This window comes from Amaranthus tricolor, chromosome 13 (genome assembly GCF_026212465.1).
Source record: "Amaranthus tricolor cultivar Red isolate AtriRed21 chromosome 13, ASM2621246v1, whole genome shotgun sequence".
Taxonomy (NCBI): Eukaryota; Viridiplantae; Streptophyta; class Magnoliopsida; order Caryophyllales; family Amaranthaceae; genus Amaranthus; species Amaranthus tricolor.
The window spans coordinates 9,862,638-9,885,948 of NC_080059.1; the positions used below are offsets into that span (position 1 = coordinate 9,862,638).

General features: G+C 32.5%; 3 protein-coding genes across 4 annotated transcripts; 1 reads left to right on the top strand and 2 right to left on the bottom strand.

Moving 5' to 3' along the window:
* Window positions 1–277: 277 nt before the first annotated feature.
* Window positions 278–7,814, top strand: LOC130797722 (uncharacterized). Its single transcript, XM_057660440.1, has 7 exons — window positions 278–692; window positions 791–839; window positions 921–1,133; window positions 1,747–2,063; window positions 5,240–5,600; window positions 6,612–6,689; window positions 6,932–7,814. The coding sequence occupies exons 4-7, from the start codon at window positions 1,900–1,902 to the stop codon at window positions 6,983–6,985; spliced, it is 657 nt and encodes a 218-aa protein (XP_057516423.1). The 5' UTR covers window positions 278–692; window positions 791–839; window positions 921–1,133; window positions 1,747–1,899; the 3' UTR covers window positions 6,986–7,814.
* On the bottom strand, window positions 7,748–13,335 carry LOC130797721 (glycosyltransferase BC10-like). Of its 2 annotated transcripts, XM_057660439.1 has the most exons (3): window positions 12,284–13,335; window positions 8,614–8,696; window positions 7,748–8,532 (listed from the first exon to the last, which is right to left on the bottom strand). In XM_057660439.1, the coding sequence occupies exons 1-3, from the start codon at window positions 12,791–12,793 to the stop codon at window positions 8,058–8,060; spliced, it is 1,068 nt and encodes a 355-aa protein (XP_057516422.1). In that variant the 5' UTR covers window positions 12,794–13,335; the 3' UTR covers window positions 7,748–8,057. The 2 variants fall into 2 exon arrangements, with proteins under 2 accessions (XP_057516422.1, XP_057516421.1); XM_057660438.1 differs by having other exon boundaries at window positions 7,748–8,696.
* A 5,059-nt stretch (window positions 13,336–18,394) lies between these two features.
* Window positions 18,395–23,065, bottom strand: LOC130797723 (uncharacterized). Its single transcript, XM_057660441.1, has 4 exons — window positions 22,817–23,065; window positions 22,581–22,688; window positions 19,229–19,423; window positions 18,395–18,812 (listed from the first exon to the last, which is right to left on the bottom strand). Exons 1-4 carry the CDS (start codon window positions 22,916–22,918, stop codon window positions 18,687–18,689), a joined length of 531 nt encoding a protein of 176 aa, XP_057516424.1. The 5' UTR covers window positions 22,919–23,065; the 3' UTR covers window positions 18,395–18,686.
* Window positions 23,066–23,311: the final 246 nt, after the last annotated feature.

Sequence of the window (23,311 nt, forward strand, 5' to 3'; positions counted from 1 at the left end):
GCTGATTACAATATGTACACAACTAAAGTATCAATTCCGCAGCAAAGCTGTGTACTTCATTTTCGAACGTGGTTTCCTCCGCAGCTTGGTTGAGTAAAGGTGAACTTTGGTGCGATTGTTACAGATGGAGCAAACCATGGCGTCGGCGTGGTCATTCGTGATGATGTAGGTAAGCTCCTTGTGGCGGTGTGCGTTAGGTTAAAGCCAGATGGCCAATTGATGTGAGTGAAGGTGTGATTTATAGTAAGGTTTTAGCCTCCGTGAAATGTTTTAACGACGTCAAAAACTAACCCACCTATAAAGAACGTAGCAAAAAATCGTCACAGCGCTGGAATAAGACGAAATCAAAACCATTAAAATTCCTATCAACGGTTGTGATGGAAATATGAGTTTAAAGACAGAAATGGATGGGTATATAATGGGCAGTTAACAAGGGAGAGAACATTTTTCTCATCTTTTCTGTATCATTTGTCATAGACAAGCTCATGCTTCCATTCTCTCTCCTAATTTTTTTTTCTCGATCATTAACGCTTTCTTCTTCTCCAATTTTCTACAAGATTTGATTCTATTTGTTTATTGGTGTTGTAAATTGTATTCATTCTGTGCGAAAAGCAGGAAACAGCGTCAAATTGACAAAATTACTGCTAATTTTTCTATGTACTTGGCGATTGATGAACCTTTCATTGAATTTGGTAAGGTTTGTAACTTTGATCTCAATAAGAAAATGAAATTAGATTTTTGGATGTAAATTCAAGATTAAATTAACATTTGAAACGACTTTTTTTTACAGTTTGATTTGATTGAAGATTGGATGATTAAACAATTGGTGATATTTAAAGGTTTGTTGATGATTTATGAGTTTTTTTCAAATAAACCTGATGAATTGTTGTAAAATGTGACGAATTTCCTATGGATTACAGCTATTTCTGTCACGCAATTGATTGATATCTTCACTTCCGTGGTTGAATTTGAAGGGAAGAAGAGGTAAATTATGGAAGAAACTGAGAAAAGACTTTGATCCTCGTTCCATATTGTGGCTTGTTCTTCATGAAAAGCATTGACTTTGTGTTGAACAAATCTGCTCTTTAGCAATTTGGAAGCTCAATAAAATGAGAAAGAAACTGCAATTACTGGTACAGATCTTCAAATTCTCTTCTATTGTATTTTCTTCTGTTTTTGTTTGATTCTATTCAAATCCCAACTCAGATTCGAAGCTTTCTGTTCTTGAAAATTAACCCTCCCTGTTTTTTTAGTGTTGTTGAAGCTAATTTTAAGGGGATTCTCGTGTGAAATTTCTTTCCCTTTTAATATCCTTCTTTTCTTTTTCTTTTTTTTTTAATTTCTCTTTGAAAGAACCAAATTAGAAAATTTTCAAAACGTTTTAAATAGCTAGTTTTCAGTTATGATTATTTTATGGAGAAAATTGTTTTCGATTTAATATCTATTTATTTGTTAAATTGCTGAAATTTACCTATAATTTTTTAAAATAAAAGTGGAGTATTAATTATTTTAAAAGAGAATATTTAACATTTTGGATGTTTAAATGTGATATATGTGATTCAGAGATGAGGTTTTGTACATATAAAAAGCAAAGCATAATCCCATTCCTCCACCATTTTAACTTCTAGCATCTTCTTTTAATCTAATAGTAGTATTACTTCGTAACTAGTAGAAGCATGTAGTGGTGAGTGGTGACCCCAATTATTTTAACCTATTATTATTTGTTTAATGATTGGATGGGGACAGGTGTAATCGATGGAAAAGGAAGTGGTAAAGCTAAAGCATCATCATTAAAATCCCCATAACAATAATACCAATAATAGTAGTAGTACCAAAACAAGCCTTGGAGAGAGGAACATAATTGGGGAAGGTTCTGATTTCGTTTTGCGCTGGGGTAGTATGAAACGTCCCCGGTGTATGAAGATCCAAGTTAAAAATAACTCTACCCCGGTGGTTAGATCCCATAATAATACTACAGTTAGGAATGTCAATCGTACTACCAATGGGTTTAATCTCCGGCAACGATCGGCCTCGCCAGCTCAACCGCCTTCACGGATTCTTAGGTATATTCACTTCTGAATTACTTATTTGCCCAATCTCTTGATTTTGTTTATTACTGTGAATTTGTGACTATTTGATCTTCTAAATGTCTTATCATCCGGAGAATACGCTAATTTTTTCATTGGTGGGTTGGCTGCTTATTTAATTATCCCTTTGATAAAACTTGTTTGTGCGATTTGTGGAGTCTTGAGATTGTTTTTATTAGGCGTCCTTTATGACTTTATGTCAAAAAAATTTAAGATCTCAGAATATATTAATGCTCAAATAGTTTTTGACAATGGAAAATATGATTTTTGATTTAGATTTCCTTTGCATAGAACTCATATTTAGGATGATCATCACCCAAGGGCTTGGATACCTCGTCTTCTGTAGTATATATGTTGCTGCCCAGGAATTTTATGTGTAGGCGTATATGGTATTGGTATATTTGTGGATGCTTATCGTTGTTAAGTTTTGAAGGTTCACAAGATGATCAACTAGAAAAACAACTTTAATAGTGAATAGTGATTAAATGACTTTCTTGCACATTTTCGGATTCTTTGAAATGGAACAAATTAAGGAATTTGTAAGTCATTATTGGACCGGCATTACTATACAGAATCAAAATGTGCTTTGTAAAGAATAATTATAGGAAAATAAGAGTAGATGGATGAGAGAACATGTATGGAGGGACATAATTTGAAATGATAATATTAGAAAATGTTTGGGCGTCAGAAATATTGAGGTATAAGTGACGGACAATTCATACTCGTACTTTCTTTAAAAAGAGGGCTAGAGAAATATAGTTAATTTTACGGTTTTACCCAAAAAGAAGAGCCCTACATTTAGAGTAATAGTAATAAGTGACATCGATGTCTTAAGAGTAAATTTACCTGCAGAAAAACAACATTAGCAAAACTAATGCCAAAACAATATAATAAATACGATGAGTAAATAAATACTCAAAAAAGAGTGGATAAAAAATAACTAGTCACTAGAATAAGAAAGACAACTAAAAAACTATTAGTAGACTGAAATATAAAAAAATTTCTCTAATTATTCCTATTCCTAGTCAAATCCGCAGAGAGGTGCAGCTCACTCAAGTCGGTCTTAATTTACGCAAACTACAATATTTTTTTAGGTATTTCTTGATTTCTCTTAACCTCTACTTAGATTGACAACACTAAAAATCAGAGAAAAAGAGAGCTAAGACTGAGAACACCATCCACAAACCAGTGCCAAGGAGACCATCCTTGCTGTTTTGCCGAAATAGCATTGATAACAACCATAGTCACCCTCCAATTGCCACCCAAGAGCAACCAAGCCTGACAGCAAGGTCGAGGCCGAATTTGGCAGCAGCAGCCTTACACACATCCAACACCAGCAGCCACTAAAATGAGATTTTGGGGTTATTTATATACAATTTTATCTTTGTTATACCCTCTTTTTTATTACAATATAGGTTGAAGAAAAAAAAATTAGTAGAGAATCGAACTCAAGACATATCCTAAAAAATTTAGACTTGCTCTTAAATTTCAAGTTGATACAATAACTAATTCTTTATCCTTATTATCCGCTTGATTATGCTCCATTGGACTATTAAATATTTTTAAACTTTTATTTGTTATAAAAAGGAAATTTTGATTTCTTTTAAAGTCTATTTGTTAATTGATATAAAATGATGTGAATATTAATAAAAAGTTATTATAGTTAAGCTGAGACAATGATCAATTATCTAATAGGTCGTTAATAATTTGATTTTTTTTCTAATACACTTCTATACATAAAACATAAAAGTACTTGTGTGATGTCTTTATATTTGTTTTACTTTTTATTAAATAAATTAATTTAATATACCTAATATAGCAAATTCTAAGGACAAAAAATCAATTATGTTGTATCAACTCGTCATAGACTCATAATTTAATTAAGGAAAATTACACATGGTAGCATCGAACTTTCATGAAACGTTAGTGGTAGCATTTTTTTAAGATTTTTTCACATGGTAGCATCCAGTTTATTCCTTATCTAACTGTCGTAGTATTTTTCGTTAAATTCTTGTCAATTTCCATTTAATTCATCATTTTGACATTTTTACCGTTATTAAGTTTTGATTGTTGTCTTTATAATTTGCCCTGCTCTCAAATGTTTAATTCATCATTTTGACATTTAATTTACCGTTTAATTCATCACTGTTCTCAAATGTTATAACAATTTTGTTTTTCATTCAAATTATGGCTTATGTAATAATGCTTAAGGCACCTTTTGTAAAAAAAATGCCAACAATTTGAATGAAAATAAAATTGTTACAACATTTGAGAACATTGATGAATTAAACGTAAATTAAATGTCAAAATGGTAAATTAAACATTTGAGAGCATAAAAATGGTCTAGGGCAAATTATAAAGACAACAACCAAAACTTAATAAGGGTAAAAATGTCAAAATAATGAATTAAACGAAAATTGCCAAGAATTTAACGGAAAATGCTATGACAGTTGGATAAGGCATAAATTGAATGCTATCATGTAGAAAAATTTTACAAAAGTGCTACTACTGACGTTTTATGAAAGTTCGATGCTACAATGTGGAATTTTCTTTTAATTGACTTTTTTTTTTTGAAAGGAATTTAAGTGACTTAAGATGAACGGCATTTTAAATAAAACTTTAAATGCTTGCAAATAAAAAGGTATGAAATCTTCTATACTACGTGTACAATTGACATTCTATTCTATGAGGATTAAAGACCGTTTGATTACTGAAACCACGAACAGCTAAATCTAAATCAACCGCAAATCGCATTTTAACTCATAATTGGACACGTACCTTCCCCTTTTCCAATAAAAACATACTAGTATAGACTATCCAAAATCAACCGCAAATCGCATTTTTCTCCGTCTTTCCTTCTTAATCTAATCTTATTAGTTATTGTACCATAATTATTTATTCACACTTGTGTTAAGTATCTAAATCTACGCTTCATCAAACATCTTAACTTTTTATTCGCTTTTTCCTCCTCTACTATTTCAAATTTAATTTACAAAGACCATTCAAACTTTTTTTTTTTTACCTAAATTTTCACCAATTTTACCCACCGTTCCGTAAGGTTATTTTTCAAATAACAATATTTTAATCATTTTTATCAAAAAGAAATCATTTTAATTTTTTTTATAAATCTGGGTATTTTGTTTTTGGCGCAGAAATTCCGAAGGTGGATCAGGAATGAAAACGCATCATAATAATTATCAGACTAATGGAGTTCGAGGGATGAAAGGGTTGGCATCACCGGAGAGAGAGAAGAAAAGTTGTGGGGCCCAACAATATCATCATAATGATAATCACGAGAATAATATGATCATTAACGGTGGGGGTAAAACGACGTCGTCTGAAACAAAAGGTGGTGAGTCATCATCAGGCGGTGGAACTGACGTCGTTTGGCCTCCTAAATTCATGATCTCTCTTACTAATAAAGAAAAAGAGGAGGATTTTATGGCTATTAAAGGGTCTAAACTTCCTCAAAGACCCAAAAAACGTGCCAAGTTCATTCAACGAACCATCAATGTAAGCCCTTCCCATCTTTTGCTCTTTCTTCCTCTTATTTTTTTTATTTAAAAAAATTAGTTGCAAATTACGGCTTTTAAGTTGAGGACTTTTACGAATTACCGTCTCAATATCTATTTTTTTCAAATTACAGCCTTGGAAATATAAAGTATGTGCACCATTCAAATCAATTCACCGTTGACCATCCCATATGATTTTTGACCGGCCTAAACGATTGTTGATCATTATAAATCACCTTGAATTTTATTGACCACTCCTAATCACCCTTAATTTTCCTAATTATCAATTATATCCTTATATTTTAGCACTTTATAATTGTTTTACCTAAGTGAATTAATTGGTTTATAGCACATGCCCTCCCCAGCGGGCTAGCCCCATATAGCTTCCCCCTGTTTGACATCCTCACCTCATCCATTCGTCTTTTCAAAAGTTATCAACTTTCAAAGATCGTCTTTGGCTTTCATATGTTTGCACAAAAATTGAATATTGACCCAAAAACACACTCTTCAACCACATTCAAACCATGCTTTCCTCTTCATTCTATATCCTTCCAAGTGCACCTCATCACCATCCTTTTATGATTTGGGCTGAGCATAAGCATCAAAATATGGTAGTGGCTTCAAAACTCAGATGCTTGTCTGAGCAGTCGGGCCCTTTTTCTTTTCACTTCTTTCTCCGTCTTTGCTTCGTGATAGGGGATTTTGCTCGTCACAACTGATGAAGCTATGTGTCCAAGGACAATAATAATTCTTCTCATAGCATGAATAAACAAACAAAACTCACAAGCAAATTGTAAATCGTTGCAAGGGAAGTTAAAGGTTCTGAGTTTTGTGCTAATATGGCAAGTTACTAGCCGAATGATGGGACATTGATTCAATGGTATATCATAGAATGAGTTATTCTTTCTCGACTCACTTGCTAGTTACTAACTTGCTTTCCTTGTGTCTTTCATTATCAAAAGTTGACAAGTTATACATGGTTTTTCTAATCTAAGTATACACTTTTGTGCAGTTGGTGAGTCCTGGAGGATGGTTGTGTGATCTAACTTTGGAGCGATATGAAGTTAGAGAGAAAAAGATAACTAAGAAGGTAAGTCAGTATGGTTCATTTTCATAGCATTCACCAAATTTGACACTTATCAACTCTCCCCCTAATCAATACTCCCTCTATCCTTTTAAGTTCTACTAAAATGTCACTTTCAATGAGTATGTGTTAAATTTATTTCCCTTTCTTTACTGTCTCCCATTCATGTCCAATTAATATTATGGTTTTTTTTTTCTTGTTGAGAAAGTGTTGTATAGAGACTAATAAACGTGTTATTGTTACTTCAGAGACCAAGAGGATTAAAGGCCATGGGAAATTATGTAGAGTCTGACTCAGATTAGTAGTAGTGGATAGAGAGTTCTTCTCAAGTTACTAACATACAAGTATGATGCAAAAATGAATGGAAAGTTGTGTATATATATATATATATTAGCCTTTTTCATCCTATCAAAGCAATGATGAAGAAAATAGGTTTTTTTTGTTTCCTAATCATGCTCCTTGTGTCCTTGTTTAACTAATTTCAAATTATGATCTTCGTGGCTTAAAGATGTTATTAATAAACTTGACTTATAACAAGTAACTATAAGTCATATAATAAATTTATGAATCGTTTAATCAAACTTGATCGACTAATTTAACAAGTATTATTCAATGACCTTCAATAACAGAAAATTTGAAACAAATAAGTAATTTTAACAAAAAAATAAAAAAAAAACTTCGGATAAACATAATTTTAAAAATAAGCGTCTTTATGTTCGAGCCTAAGGTCAGGTATGTTCGCAGTTACTAACAGTGAACAAAAAAATTGGTTCAAAAAAGTCAAAGTTGTTTGTTCACAATTATTAACTGCGAACAAAGGGGAAACAATGTCATAACGTTAAATGGGACATAAAAAGGGAAGCAATGTTTGTTCGCAGTTAGCAACTGCGAACAAATCTTTTTTGTCCCATCTAACGTTATGACGTTGTCTCTCTTCTATTCGTTTTTAATAACTGTGAACAAACAATTTTGACCAAATTTTTTGTTCGCTGTTAGTAATTACGAACATACCTGACCTCAGGTTCGAACATGAATACGCTTATTTTTGGATTAAGTTTACCCGAACCTAACTTTTTATTTCTTTTGTTAAAAATACTTATTTGTTTCAAATTTTCCTCAATAACTCAGCAAAACAATATCAATTCTTATGTATAAGTACCAATGTGTTAAAAGAATCTAAGCCTCATCAAAATACTATATTATACCCAACAGAAGTTTAATACTAATATCTACACTACACAGTACAAACCTCTATTTCTCTTTACAACATAACTAATGTGTAAATGGAGTAGGCCAAAGAAAAAACTGCAAGCTGCAGTTTAAAACTTGTGTAATCCTATTAAAAACTAATGGGTGTAATTGCAAAACACATCATCAGAATCCAAAAGCTTCTGGTGCTACTTGTAACAACCGCTCCAAGGCGCTCGGGGCAAATTTCCTAGCAAAGAGATCACATCTGGTAGAAATTTTACCATTGTAGTCGCAACTCTTGCTCTTTCTGATCTTGTCGATGAATTCCAACGTGATGTCACCTCTCCCAAAAGTAGCAGGATGGGACCCGCCTCTCGACCAATCTACCCAAGTGATGCTTCGGTTTGCCAAACTATTTGCTGCTCGGATTGTGAGCATGGTGGGAAAATAGTGCTCATCTACATAACAATGAGGCTTACAGAATGCTTCAAATTTGGGGTAAAAGGTGGTGTCTTCGACGATTGTAACTGCCAGCCTTCTATCGATTTCAAACCATTGAGATCCTTTGCGCCACTCGGTTATGTTGATCTCGGGGGCCATGTTCAAATTATATCGCCCTCTTCCGTAAGGTCCAGTGTCATCAAATGCGCCAATGAAGCTATATTTGGATCTCATTATGTAATTTTGTATCGTGCTGAAATTGTAAAGTGGAATACAAGATTCTGAAAGGAGTACAAACCACTCGTTTGAGATATCGAGCAATGCATTTGCAAGGAGCCTTCTTTCAGCATCACATATGCTCATCTTGCCCCATGCTGCCACCTGCAAAGAAAAGTGACTATAAAAGCATTACTACTAAAATCCAAACAATATTTTCGAACACAAACCAAAAACCAGGTAATTCAAGTTCACTGCAAATATTTACGCTAAAACATGCTAGTGATGCTGCTATCAGTATACACACAGAATCACACGAGCATAAACATCTTAGGAGGCCGGAGTGACAGCAGACCGATGACTACTCTCAAACTGCCAGGAAAAGGATATCTCATCACAAAATATCAAAATTTAGTACGAATGACATCAATATCTAAAATCAAATTAAATTGCTGTTAGTTAAGTAGATGATCACTTTAAGAATATCCCAGATTCACTACATGACACCGATTATCCATAAAGATTTTTGACAGCTTTCTTACTTCTCACTGTAGATACTAATACCACAGTCCACAGGTATCCATGATCTTCAAGGATATCAACCTTCATACTTGAAGGACTTTATCTGTAGTCAAGTTTCATCTCATTGGTGTAACTTGGTCACTTGTGACAACTTACCACAGAAGCAGCACTTGAGACAACACTTGAGTCGCCAAGCATCAAACCAACCAAAATGCTTAGTGGGATGCTTCCATGGCCAAAGAGCTAAAAGCATTAGAAGACAACAATTGAGATCTTGTTCCATTGCCACTAAAAAAAAATCCTCTTGGCTGCAAATGGATGTACAAAGTCAAGTTGAAATCTCTTTAGAAAGGTTTAAGGCTCAATACACAAGAATATGGTATTGACTTTATGAAAAACATTATCTTCCGTTGTGAAACTGAATAGCTTCAAACAAAAAGTGACGAACTCTCCGGTTAATTGGATGTCAATAATGCATTCTTTTATGAGGATCTTCATGAGGAGGTTTACATATTTTACCCGGTTCTTCTAATCTTGTGTGCAAACTTAAAAGGTCCCTTTATAGTTTGAAATAGGCTTCAAGGCAACGATTCGGAAGGTTGGAAGCTGAATTAATTCAAGGTTTTAAGCCGTCCAAAAATGACTACACACTTTTTATCAGAAATTTAGATGGTAACATTACCATTTTTGTTGATGATATTATATTAGTTGCCAACAATACTCAAACATATGAGTAATTTAAAGAATCATTATGATCTAAGTTTTTAGCATTAAGGACATAGAGATTCTCCATTTTTTTTTTTGGTATTGAATTACATCAAAGGCATATGTCACAAGAAATTTCAAGCTTCAAGAAAGTAGTCACTCTACTTCCTTCAAACTTAAATATACCAAAGGAGACATCTCAGCCATATGAAGACCCTACAACGTATAGGTGTTTGATAGGCAAACTTATTTCCTCACCAACACAAGGCCAAACATAGCTTTCACCGTACAAGCTTTGACCCAACATATGCAACAGCCTTCAATACAACATTATCAAGCTTTTCTCCATACTTTAGATTACATGTCAGCCACCTCAGGATTGAGTATTCCTCTCAAAGCAAGTGATCTGGTCACTCGTTAAGCTTTCTCAGATTCTAATTGGGATCATGTGTTGACACAAGTTCTATAACGGGTTATTTGCTTCTTCTTTGTGGGTCTCCAATTAGCTGGAAGTTTTCAAACCCTACAGTCTCTTGTTACTCCATTGAAGCTCAATATAAGGCTTGCTTCTTCTGGAGTAACTAGATGATAAGTCAGATTGCTAAGACTTAGGTGTCAACAAACTCAAGCATGTTTTTTACATTGCGACAATCATTTTGCATTCCATATAGCTCACAATCGGATCATCTATGAACGGACTAAGCACACCGACACTCACTTTACTCATGATAAGGTTTTGGAAGGCCTAATACAACTATTTCCTATAAGCTCTCTCAACAAGCTGATGTGACCAAAATTTTTCCATCAACATAATTTCAGGAGTTGTTATTCAAACTTGGTACTTTTCCAACCCCAAGTTTGAGGGGATGTGAAGATATATAACTAAGCTAAAGTTATTATGTATTAGTTAAGTAGTTAGTTACAAATGTTCATTATGAGAAGTACCTTAATAGCTTTTATATTCTCTAATGTCTTGACTCAGCTCCATTGTGTATGTGACTTGTTTTATCAAGGTCTCTAATGTACTTACTGAAAATACACGATAAGCACTAGCATTTGTTTTTCTTTCCTTCTTCACATGCTACACTGTTGTTCTGTTTTTCTAAGGCCACTATCAAGTAGAACTTTTATTTTGTAACATATTTAAAACAACTGTGTTTGTATCCCAACCTTATAATTTTCGCTCACTTGACCTCATTCGGTTTTCTTAAACCCTGATTCAGCATCAACCAAAGGGTGCCTTGTTAATCTATTAGCTAATTAATACTTTAATATACAATTGACGTACTAAGCTAGCAATGACTTATCATAAAACATAACTATTACACTTAAAACTAGTGTAAGCTAAATACCCTGGAAAAGAATGCAGTATGAGTAACTATAAATTAAGTGATCTATAATAATTAGAGTCAATCGGTTCGATGAAAGATGTTATGAAAACTTTTTCTACAATTTGAGGGTATGTTAGAAGAATTTTTTCTATAACCTCTCCTCGACAAATTACATTCTAACAGTGAAGATTTCAAGCGTTACACATTACGTAACAGTCAATGAGGTGTTTTGACCTTGAAAATTTGCGGCAACTCTCAAGCAGGTTACATAACAGCCATTGCATGACGTAGGGGGCGAGATTTTATACCATGGTAGATACGCAAAACATAATACTATGAATTATTGAATGTATTTCTCAAACACATGTTCATACATTTGTTATTCCACATGCAAAAAACAAGACCTTTCATCATTCGCTTGCAGTTTACTTGTATTGTTTTCTGGACACTAGTTTTCGTGTATTCATACTAGCCAGTAGCCACTAGGGATCACACATGATGAACCATGAAAACCATATAGTAAAAATATATTTATGACTTCACAAAGGTTTTAAAGCGAAAACGCATCCTCTAATCCATCATAAAACTCTGTGTATCAATTCATACTTATAACCACATTCAATTTCCATTATATGCTAATAACCTAAAAGACTTAACTTGAGGTATGAAGTTCATTAAAAAAATGGTGTGATTCAACTTGCACCTCATTCAAGGTCCTCCCACTACAATATATACTTCATATAGATGTAATGTTCTAGATAAGAAAAATTAATAAATGGGTTATATAGATAGATTTTATATACTTCATATACACCTCAACATCAAGATTGTAAATTTTCATACTTAAAAGCAGAGAAACAGAACTAGAGAGGTCCTTCTCATTGAAGCTAATTCACTACTCCCAATTGAAACAAGGAATAATAGGCCAATTTGGGCAATTTTGAACAATTTGTGTAAAGAATTAGGTAACACTACAATATTCCATTAAAAATAATGCCACAAAAATCACAACTGTAAACAGATAATATCACAATCATGGAAGAAAAATGGATCTTCTCAATCAATCAAATGGAAGAAAAACACCACATTACAATCTCAAACAATGGTAATCAGAAAGAAACTCATAAATCTTAATATCCAAATAAAACAATGAATTTAACATATTAATTAAAAAAAAGAGAGACAGAATCATACTTGGCTAGGTATATGCCTTCTGTAGAAAACTGATGTGGGAGGAAATTCCTCATTGTATGATGGCAAAGCATGAACATAGATCGAAAACAGCCCATGGTATCCCTTAAAGAACCTCTCCCAAAGAGGTGCTAATGGCAATGGACCTTTAGTCAAGAACATAAATGCAATTTTAGGGTTTCTAGTAAAAGGGTAACTCTTAATTCTAGGTACCAATGTAGCTCTCCAAAAGAGCTCTTCATCACTCATTCTATGCATCAAATTAGATGGAGGTTTAATCCACTCATCTAAACCACTTGATTCTTCAATACATTGCTCAAAACCAGGTCTAACTACTCTCACTACACTATCAAACCCAAATCTTTTAAATGTACGAAGATTAATGAATGAAAAAAGTACAAAAATAATCAACAACATCAAAAATACCATTAGTAATCTTACTGGCAAAACCCTTGTTCTAGGCACAGAACCAGGGTCTTTTCCTTCTTCTAATGTCATAACCCTTGTTTGCATCTTGTATTAAGTAGCTTCTATACTTCAAAATACACCCAATTTCAAAAACTTTTCTGGGTATTCTTCACATTGCTAAGATCAAACATTGAACAACCTTTTGGCTCAATTAAGGATTAAACTTGAAATGGGCACTAAAAAAACTCACTGTCCATTAAGAAAGCAACATGTGTAGCATCAAAAACGAAGTCAGATCTGTAAGAAATTAAGGTGTCGATTTCTAGAAATCTCTGTTTCCAGGAAGCATAGGAATTTAAAGATAAATTATTGGAGCTGATTTGTTGAGTAATAAAACTGCCAAATAAATTAATATTAGAAAAAACAGGAAAGGGTAAATTCTAATTAGGATCAAGGATAATCGGAAGTAAATGTATAATTACGCCGGCTAATAAGTAATAATGGGTAGTCAACAGAGTGGTGAAATGAGTAAGAAGGAAAGAAATCCGGTAAATAGAGAATCAGGAAAGGGGAATTATAGGATAAGGAATGATTAGGAGATTAACGAATTACGATAATGACTAGGAAGTAGGAAAGCAGTATGCAGGGACTTTCCAAGGTTTAACGGTTATACTTCCTCGTTCCCTTATACTCCTGCCCACCACATCAAGGAGGGAGTAAAAAGAGATTAATGTAAGATAAACTCTTGCGGATGACTACCATAAACGATTTCCATTTGTTGACCATCAATCCAGAGGTTTAACAAGCACGTATGGTCACGTGACCCTATTTAATTACATTAGTCATCTATGTAGGTCTGACAAGTGAATTTCAACCCAACTCCCTCTCTACTCTAGCTCTCACATTAATTGTATATTCTCATTTGATTCATATGTCTTTACTAATAACTACTAATTATCGGTTAGTTTATATTTGCAATTGCATATTTGAGATTTTTTTTGTTTATAATAATATTTTTTGTTCTTATTTTTTAGGATTTTTATTTACTTCTGCTATAAGTAGTAATTCTCATGTTCCAAGCAACAAACCCTTGAAGTCGGGATCTTTATTTCGGCTGATAATTGTCGCTTCTCCTCAACAAATGTGTTAGTCACTTCTCTTTGTCAATCAACCTTTTAGGTTTATCAAACTATATAAACTTGTTGCATCCCCTCCAATTAGTATCAGGATCTGCAGGTCTTAAAACTCCTTTCAGGGTTTTTCTTGATCCAAGAAATCTTCTTTGCAAAAGAACTCCACACCCATATTTATCAAGCTTTGATTTTCCTGTGAAAGAAGAACAAGGCATAATTCAATTGAATCAATTAAATGACAGGAATGTGTTAGGGAAATTAGGGTTCTTCAAAATTAGGCAAATGAAGGGGAAAGGGGAAAGTTATGACTAAAATCGTGTCTAAAAAGAGGGAGGAATGCTGAATTAAGTGGTTCACGTGACCCCACGTGCTGATCAAACTACTATATTGGCGGTTGACAAATGGAAAACATTATGTGGTAGTCATCCACAAGAGTTTATGTTACATTAAGTAATTTTTTGCAAAAAAACATACATATGATAGTTTTTTGCAAAAGGTCCTATACATTAAATAGTTTCTTATAATTTTTCCTTTGATCAATTACATAATGAATTATGAATAACTAAAAATCAGTATCATAAAAATATTTAATTAAAAGATTAAAACAAGATCCTTTATAAATGTATATATATTTTTACATATTAATTGCAATTTAAATAAACTTGAACGATAAATAGTGTTAATATTGTGATATAGTAAGTATTTCAAAATAGAGGAAGTATTATTATCATGTCATTTGCATCATGATTCACCAATTGTTACCATTGTTCAAAACTTATTTTTACGTACTATTTGATGAACTTCTTTAAAATATGATTTACTTTGATTAAGTAAAGGAATATAAGTTAACTTTGAGTAAAATATTCATAGTAAAAATAAATAATATTTCCACCTATTCACCCTAATTGTTACTTGTATTTTATTCTTAATCTATAAGTTATAACATATTCAAGTGGGATCTTGTTTAATTCATTTCAATGCAAAGATCATTAATATTAAATTTTTATATTTTATAATTATGCACAATTAGAGATATTAATAATAGAATTATGGCATTTGTGAATGTGTTCGGTCAAATAGGACTATTACAGTGAATAGGAGGGAGTAATACTCTTAGATAGTGAGATTCATAGGTTAGTTTAGTAGTTGAATGCAATATGTTTCACCAATATAACAAGAATCAATTTTATACTAATTAAAAAAAAAGGAAAATTGGGTTTTTAATAAAATTAAGAAAAAAAAAATTAATTGATTATTTTAGTAAGCATATACATGTGTTATTATTATTATCACTTTATATACGATTATTTTAAGTGTTTAAGAATGACATAATTGATAATCCCTTTTGGTGTCTAACTGATCTAATTAAGTCTCTATATCATCATTTTTTAAGATTTATTTTGATCACAATTTATAATTGATAATGTGTTATATAATTTTGATCTTAATTCAAAATTTACTACACTTAGGGGGCGTTTGGTTCGCACAAGGGAATCGGAATGGAATGAGAAAAGGGAATGCAGGAGAAAGGAACGGATTCCCCTAAATTAGCCTAGTCGTTTGGTTGTGTTCAGGAAACGGAATGAGCTGCTGAATGATTCCCTTTGTGACTGTTTGGTTCAAGTTAAGGAATCAAAATTTGAGTTTTTAAATTCTTTTATATTTTCTCCAAAAATAAGTAGTTGTTATATGATACTTGAAAAACTTATTTTTTGAAAGAACATAACTCTAAATAATAACAACATAGCTCGATTAATTACATATAATCACTTGTTTGTAGATCAAAATACATACAAAAAGTGTTCTAGTCCTTTCATAGTAATTATGAATCGAATACAGTCCCAATTTCTCTTCCTTTTCAAAGAAGTACCAATGCTAGCCATTTTCTGTACAAATGAACATCAATAAGAACATCAAAGAAGTACCAAGCACCTTGTTTCCATGTATTCTTGAAAACCAAACAAACAAACAAACAATGATACATAATCAAGTTTCTAAAATCCCAATTTTTTATCATACTAACCTACAATTCACAACCAAATGCGAATATATTATGAAGAACAACAATATCAGTAAAGAGCATGTAATATAAGTTCCAAGACACATTGTTTGCAACTGCCAACATTGAGTCCTCAAAAGAAAAAAACAGAATAAAACAATCATGCTAGAAGCTATGTAAAACCGAAAAATATTGTGATGCCACCACCCACAAACCTCACAGCTATCCAAAACAGAGCTGCTCAATGCACAAAACAGTCTCAAAAACTTCAAAAGTCTACAAAATTGGTAAAACTATATCACAAACAAAAAACTGCCAACATTAAACTACAAGATGCTCATCAATCCTCACAAAGTTCCAAAAAGCAGCTTAAACCCCAAAAAAACAACAATTAAGAGAAGAATCTTAAAGCAGCTTAAAGCATTAAGCATTGAGAGAAAAACAACAACAAGATGCCAACATTAAGCTACAAGCAGCTTAAAGCATCAATAAGCATCAATTTGGGTCAAATAAACGAAAACTTGAACTCAGATTTCAATTGAGAGAAGAATCTACAAATAACACATAAGCTACAAGATTCAAGCACCAATACAGTGAACGTCAAACATAAAGAAAACAACAATAAAACGAAAAGAACATTGTAACAATCAACACGATACAGTGAGAAATCTAAAAAGGAGAAAGAAGAAAAAGGAAGACTCAACTGTTAATGGAAGATTTAGGGATTCTGTTAATGGAGGAAAGAGAACGAGGAGAAGAAGTGGAGTGAGATTTAGGGATTTGGGGAGGGAGGAAGCGCGAGGAGAAGAAGCAGCAGCAGCAGCAACAGCAGGAGGAGGAAGGACGCAGCAAGGATTTTGGTGAGGAAGGAGGCGCGAGGAAGGAGAAGGCAGCAGTAGGGTTCAAGAATGGGGAAGGAATGGAATGGGAAAGTGGAGGGGGAGGTGGGGAATGAGGATTACCTCATTTAGGTAAACCTAAACCTTAAAATGGGGAAACGGAATCATTCTAAATGCGAACCAAACAACATCAAAGGGAATGGGGTATTTCCATTCCCTTTCCCTTTCCTTAAGACCCCCAACCAAACGCCCCCTTAATATCAAAAATTATCTTATACAATAAAAATATGATCACATACGTTTTTAAAATGATAACATACGGTAATATTCAATGGAAAGGACACTTTCAAACATAATAGCATTGCATTCATCCTTAAGTTAAAATCACAATGATAGAATTCAGAAATTCAATTTAATTCTAATTGGATATTAGATATTCAATTTTGAAATTATTATTAATTTTTTGCTTTTTTGAAAAAAACATTTTGTAAATGTTTTTGTACACATAATATTTTAACCCATCCTTTTTTCTTTCTTTAATCAAAATTATTTTATAACGTTTGAAAAAATCTTGAGAATATATTTGGATTTTTAAAAGTCTAAATTGATTAATAATTTATTTTTTTATCACTAATTATTAATTGATTAATTATGCAACTTAAATGAGTTGGGAGCTGTAAGTATTAATATAACGTTGATTAGTCTAACTATAGTTTCTTAAAAAATAGAGAAATTTCACATGGTAGCATCCAGTTTTCATGAAACGCCAGTGATAACACTTTTGTAAGATTTTTCCACGTGGTAGCATCCAGTTTATGAACTATCTAACTGCCATAGCATTTTCCGTTAAGTTCTTGTTAATTTCTGTTTAATTCATTATTTTGTAAGATTTTTCCACATGGTAGAATTCAGTTTTTGCTCTTAAATATTTAATTCACCATTTTAACGTTTAATTCACCGATTAATTTATCAACACCTTTAAATATTATAACGATTAAATAGATATGTATTAGTGTTTGAAATGCACCTTTTGAGCTTATAAAATGCGTCTTTTGAATTATTTATTAGTGTTTGTAATACACATTTTGAACTTTATAATGCCAATAATTTAAATGAAAATAAAATTGTTACAACATTTAAGGGCGTTGATAAATTAATCGATGAATTAAATATTAAAATGGTGAATTAAACATTTAAGAGCAAAAATTAGATGTTATCATGTAGAAAAATCTTACAAAATAATGAATTAAACAGAAATTAATAAGAATTTAACGAAAAATGCTACGGCAATTAAATAGTGCATAAACTGGATGCTACCATGTAGAAAAATCTTACAAAAGTGCTACCACTGGCGTTTCATGAAAACTAGATACTACCATGTGGAATTTCCCTTAAATATATATATATATATATATATATATATATATATATATATATATATATATATATATATATAATAAAAATAATAATAAATAATAAAAAATGAAAAAACAAATATCCCAATATCCAATGTTCCGAATCATATATCTAGTTTAAAAACTGGTTATCTAGACCAAATCATTTGGTTCCAAAAATCAGATAAATTATCTGGTTTTTTAAATGGAATGCCAAATATTCCGTCTATAGATACTCGTATAAGTGGCAAAAGTTCCAACTTCTAATCCCATTCACCCTTTCATTCATCAGAATCAAGTAAAAGCTAAAACAGTTAAACAGAAGAAAAGATAACAAGAAAGCATCTCAAAACTAAACATGTTAAATTGAGTGAGCCACTGGTGATGGCAATTAAAGACTACCATTTGCAGTTGTATAAACCATTTCATAAAACAGACTAGACCAAAACTTGACACTTCCAATAAATTTAGCAACATCAGCCAACACATCCAAGTAACAGACTTAAGTTATATATTTATGCTCCTTTTTTATTCAATATTACAAGCAACTTTTATGTACTGATGTAATTCACACTTCATCGGTCTGTGTCTGATTCACAGAACTGCGCATGTTATTATCGTCATTTGTCAGCCTTACATTTTCGCCACCTCAAAACGGGACTTCAAGTTGCTGATTGAAACTGGCATTTCTCCCTTCTCATCATATTCCGCCCAGTCCCCTCCCGACAGGTCCACATTCTCGTATACAGTTCCAGCAGTCTTCACAAATAAGATCAAAGTTATATCAGAAATCCATCAGATCTAGGAGTAATTGGCACATGAATTACGAGTAAACTATAGAAGCTTAAGAAAAGTAAGATGAAGAATGGGCATTTTAGAGGCAGATAGCCATCCCCCCACAGAAATGAAAATAAGCTTATTCTAGGATTTTGTATAACAGAGATTGAACCACAAAAGTCAAGGGTATTATGGTATGATACATGGTCCTAGCATGAGAAATACACAGAACCAAAATGAAATGACTCATGATTATAGTTTATAAACACTATGATCACATGAACTAAATAGCACAATTATTTAGCATAATGGAACTAAAATCTAAGTACATCGTAAGCTAACCACCTTCATTGATTAATCTAGTAAATTCAGAAAAATGAGACATAAGAAAGACTTACAGTTTCAACTTTCCACTGACTACCACCAAAGTAGTACTCAACTGGCTCAATACCTCGACAATCAAAGAACATCAAAGGTGCATAATGTCCCACCTCACAGTCATCACCGGTTAGAGGGCGGCATCTCATTTTTGTTCCCGAAGAAGGAGCATCCGGAAGCATTGTAACAGTACCCTCCCTTTCACAGAACTTGCACTGAGATAGAGAAAGGGATATCGATCAGTTTCAAAAAAGTCTATCGCATTACAAAGGAACAAAACCCAAAATTTCCCGGGTCTTATCTTGACCACAATGTGATGGTATTTCAGGTTACCACAACCATCATATAAGCCACAAAACCATGCATGTTGACCCTGAAAGTGGTTTCGCAACAGTTACTACAAATGCAACCTCATCCAAAAAATTTCACTATGGATCTCAGACACAACTAGTCGAAAAAAAGAATACAAGATAAACAATAAAATATATATTTAGAAACACATTTATAGATAAATTAAGAATATTTTATATGTACAAAAAAATTCACCGAGCCTTTTAATAGAAAACCAGTAAACTAAAAAACGCCATGAAGGACTTCTTTCAAAACCAGTTCTAGGACAAAACTCATGACTTTTGCAATAACCACAACAAAATATCAACATGATCACATAATTACATGAAAAAAGTTGAAAACAATAAACAAAACCAAAGCAAACCAATCCAATCCTGTGCCTTCTTATATGCAAACCAAAGTATACTTTAGCCGCGACGAATCATAGTCACAGCCCAAAAACAGTCAGCACCTATACACGTTCGTTAGCGATTTTGATTATATTTGTCAATTCTTTATTTATTTTCTTTTGTGGTGTGTAGTTAAGTTAATTATAGGGTTAATTTCTTAGTTGGGAATTAAGTACCTCCCAACTACCTAAGTTAGAACTTCTATATATTTAGATTTTATAGCCATTAGTTCAAAGCAATTTTAGATCAATTTTCAGTAGACTAATAGTATTTTGTACGTGTCTAAAGTTAGTAGTAGTCTCCGTTTTCTTTTTCATTAGTTCTTTCTATTCAAACACTTAATTATTTTCAAATTCTTGAAGCAATTCAAGAATATTCGTTGATTGATTTCCAATTTGGGTATTCTTATTTCTACTCTTTTGTTCTTTGTTTTCCTTTATTCTAGATTACGTTCTTTATGTTTTTGAATTTTTATTGTTAACAAATAGGAAATTCTGAAATCATGTTTCCTTTGATTTATTTATGTTTTTATAGCTTTTTTTCCTTTATAATTAACGAGCAGATCTATCAATAGGATGAGGAATAAATCCTTAATCATGTAAAATTCAAATTGATTATTCCTAATTCATCAAGTAATTAGTATCTAGGAATTACTAAGCCTGAAAAAGTTGGGTTAAAGTCCTTGTAACTTGATCAATACCATGAATTTTATAAGGTCTTCACCTATACAATCTTAATGATTATTAGACAACAGACTAATAACATGAGTTTTGTTAAATCATAGGATGCACTAGTACAATCTGTTTCATTGACTACTTGAATTTATAATAATAATTGTTCATATTGGGTAATCTATTTTAAGCTTCTTGAGATTGAATTAGGGAAGTGATTTACTAAATTAAGTTTATTCTTGGAAGATTATTTATCAATAAATCATAGTATTTTTTAATTGTTAATTTATCTCATATTGATTTTATAATTTATAATTAGTAGTCATCCACATCATCCTTATTTTTATAACTTTCCTAGTGTATGTAAATATACGCTTGCTATTAATGAAAACTTCACACACCAATAGTGCACCACATGTGATCCATGTGTATGGTACATGTAAGCTAAAGCAAGACACTCTTTGTTACTTGCTTGAAAAGGTTGATCGAATAGCTATAACGATGTATTTTGTGGCTCATGGGTACAAGCTAGAGGAAAATAGACATGAGCTTAAAGTGAAAATGGGCAAGAGTTAATGGATTAACATGTTAAATAGGAGGGCTAAGTAGTAGCTTAGCGTTGAGTAGGTGCCTAGGGGAAAAGTCAAGCAGTGGCCTTTCGGGAAAGAGTTGTTTCCTGGCAACACACACAAATGAAGAAGCATAAGCCAAAAGGAGTCCGCGTCATTCTATAACAAGGGGTCAGCGCCAATGGCTAATCACAAGTCTAAGTTTCAGAAGTTTAGCGAGTAATGTTTTAGATTTGTAGATAGATTAGAAGTTTAGTTTCATATGGTTAATATTCAATGGAGGGGGGGGGGGGGTTAAGAGTTTCTTAGAGTTATGTTCTAGTTATAATTTGATGTACCTAGAATTATGATCAGCTTTTATAGTCATTAGAATTATGTTGTGATTAGATAATTTGATATTATATAAACCCATGGCTACCATGAGCAATACATGGATTTTGGAGTTGAAAACATATTGAGTTAATAGTGTGCATTACAATGAACCCTTTATTCAAGTGTGATTGAGTTTGCATATAAGTGACCCAAAAGCTTTCTACATTGTTAGGACTTGTTTCAACTTTTGATAGTTGGTGAATACCACAAAAAGTAAACTTGTTAGAGAGGGAAGACACAAGCCAAAAATCGCTTTGGGTCTAATTTGCAATGAAGACAATATAAACAAATATATCTTGTTGGTCTTGAATAGTTAAATCGTTCGAGTCAAACATAAATGCATGAAGCCGGGGAAAATAAAGAGTCTGAAGCTCCTCAACGTATATTTCTCACTAACAGCAAGATATTCCTGATTTCCTAAATAATTTATTCTGACTCTCCCAGAGCTAATTTACACAAAAAACAGGACTTTTTAAAAGGTGTTATCAGCTTGATAGCCATACCAAATCATGAAATAGATTTGTTGTAAACATGTAACAAATCACTCAAACATCATTAAAGAACCACAAAAACAAAGATTCGCCTCCAAACCGAAACAAAAATGGATGACATAGTGTTAACATCTCTCTAAAACCAGAAATTAAAAGTGATTAACGAAATCTTATCAAGTTCATCAAACATAATCCAATAAATCAAAGACAAATAAATGTATGTATCCAAAAAACAACTAAAACTACACACTTTCTCAAAATCTGGAGTAAAAATAATTCAACATGTAAACACAACTAAAAGCCTAAAATCACCCTAAAACCAGGCATTAGCAAGAACGAACAATTTTGAGCTCAAATAACAGAGAAAAATAGAAATCACAGTGATTACTCTGTTCAAATCACTTCTTCAAACACAATTCAGTAAATCAGATAAATAGCTAAAATCTGAAGCAAACTGAAATTTCGTCAACAAAAACCAACAGCGCGAAAATCGAATAACTAAAAAAACAGTTTAGAGGAAGATATAAACCTTCTGGACGAGATTAGCTTGACCGCGGCTTTTAGGAATAGGAAAAACCTCTTCAAGTACAACAGAAGTCTCTTTCTGAGTAACTTCACCACAATTCTCACATTTCAACTACAAAATCACACCAAAAAGTCCATACATCAAAATGAAATTGAGATGAAAAAATGCATTTAATATATTGCTAGAAATTTAGTTTCGAACACAACAAAAAACCCTAGGAAAGGATGAGGAAGAAAAACCTTAAAGTAGTAGGTGAAAGAAGGATCATTGCAGCCACCCATAGGTTGAATAGTGGAAACATTCTCAACCTCAGCAGTAATCATCAGCTTGAATGTCACCATTTTCGACTTTCTTAAGCGTTCTTAGTAAGCGTAATTCTTCTCTTACAGTTTTTCTCTGTCCTCTTTCGGGGTCAATGGGAAAAGCTACCAATGGAACTCTTTGGATTACAAAATGAGGCAGGCGACACACCTACAATTTCTTTTCATGACAAAATTTAAAATAAATAAGCAAAATTATATAGCAAAAATTTTAAAATAAGCTTAAAATAAAGATTTTTAGCCCGATTCTAAAGTATGGAGTTTGTTCGCCGTTAGTAACAGCGGAAAATTACTAAGTCAAAAAAAGTCAGCCAAGTAAGAGTCCGCTCTTACTATCAAGGGCGATTGAGTTGAGTTTTTTTCAATTTGTTGACTTTACTTAACTTTTAGATGTATTGACACGCTGTTAATAAT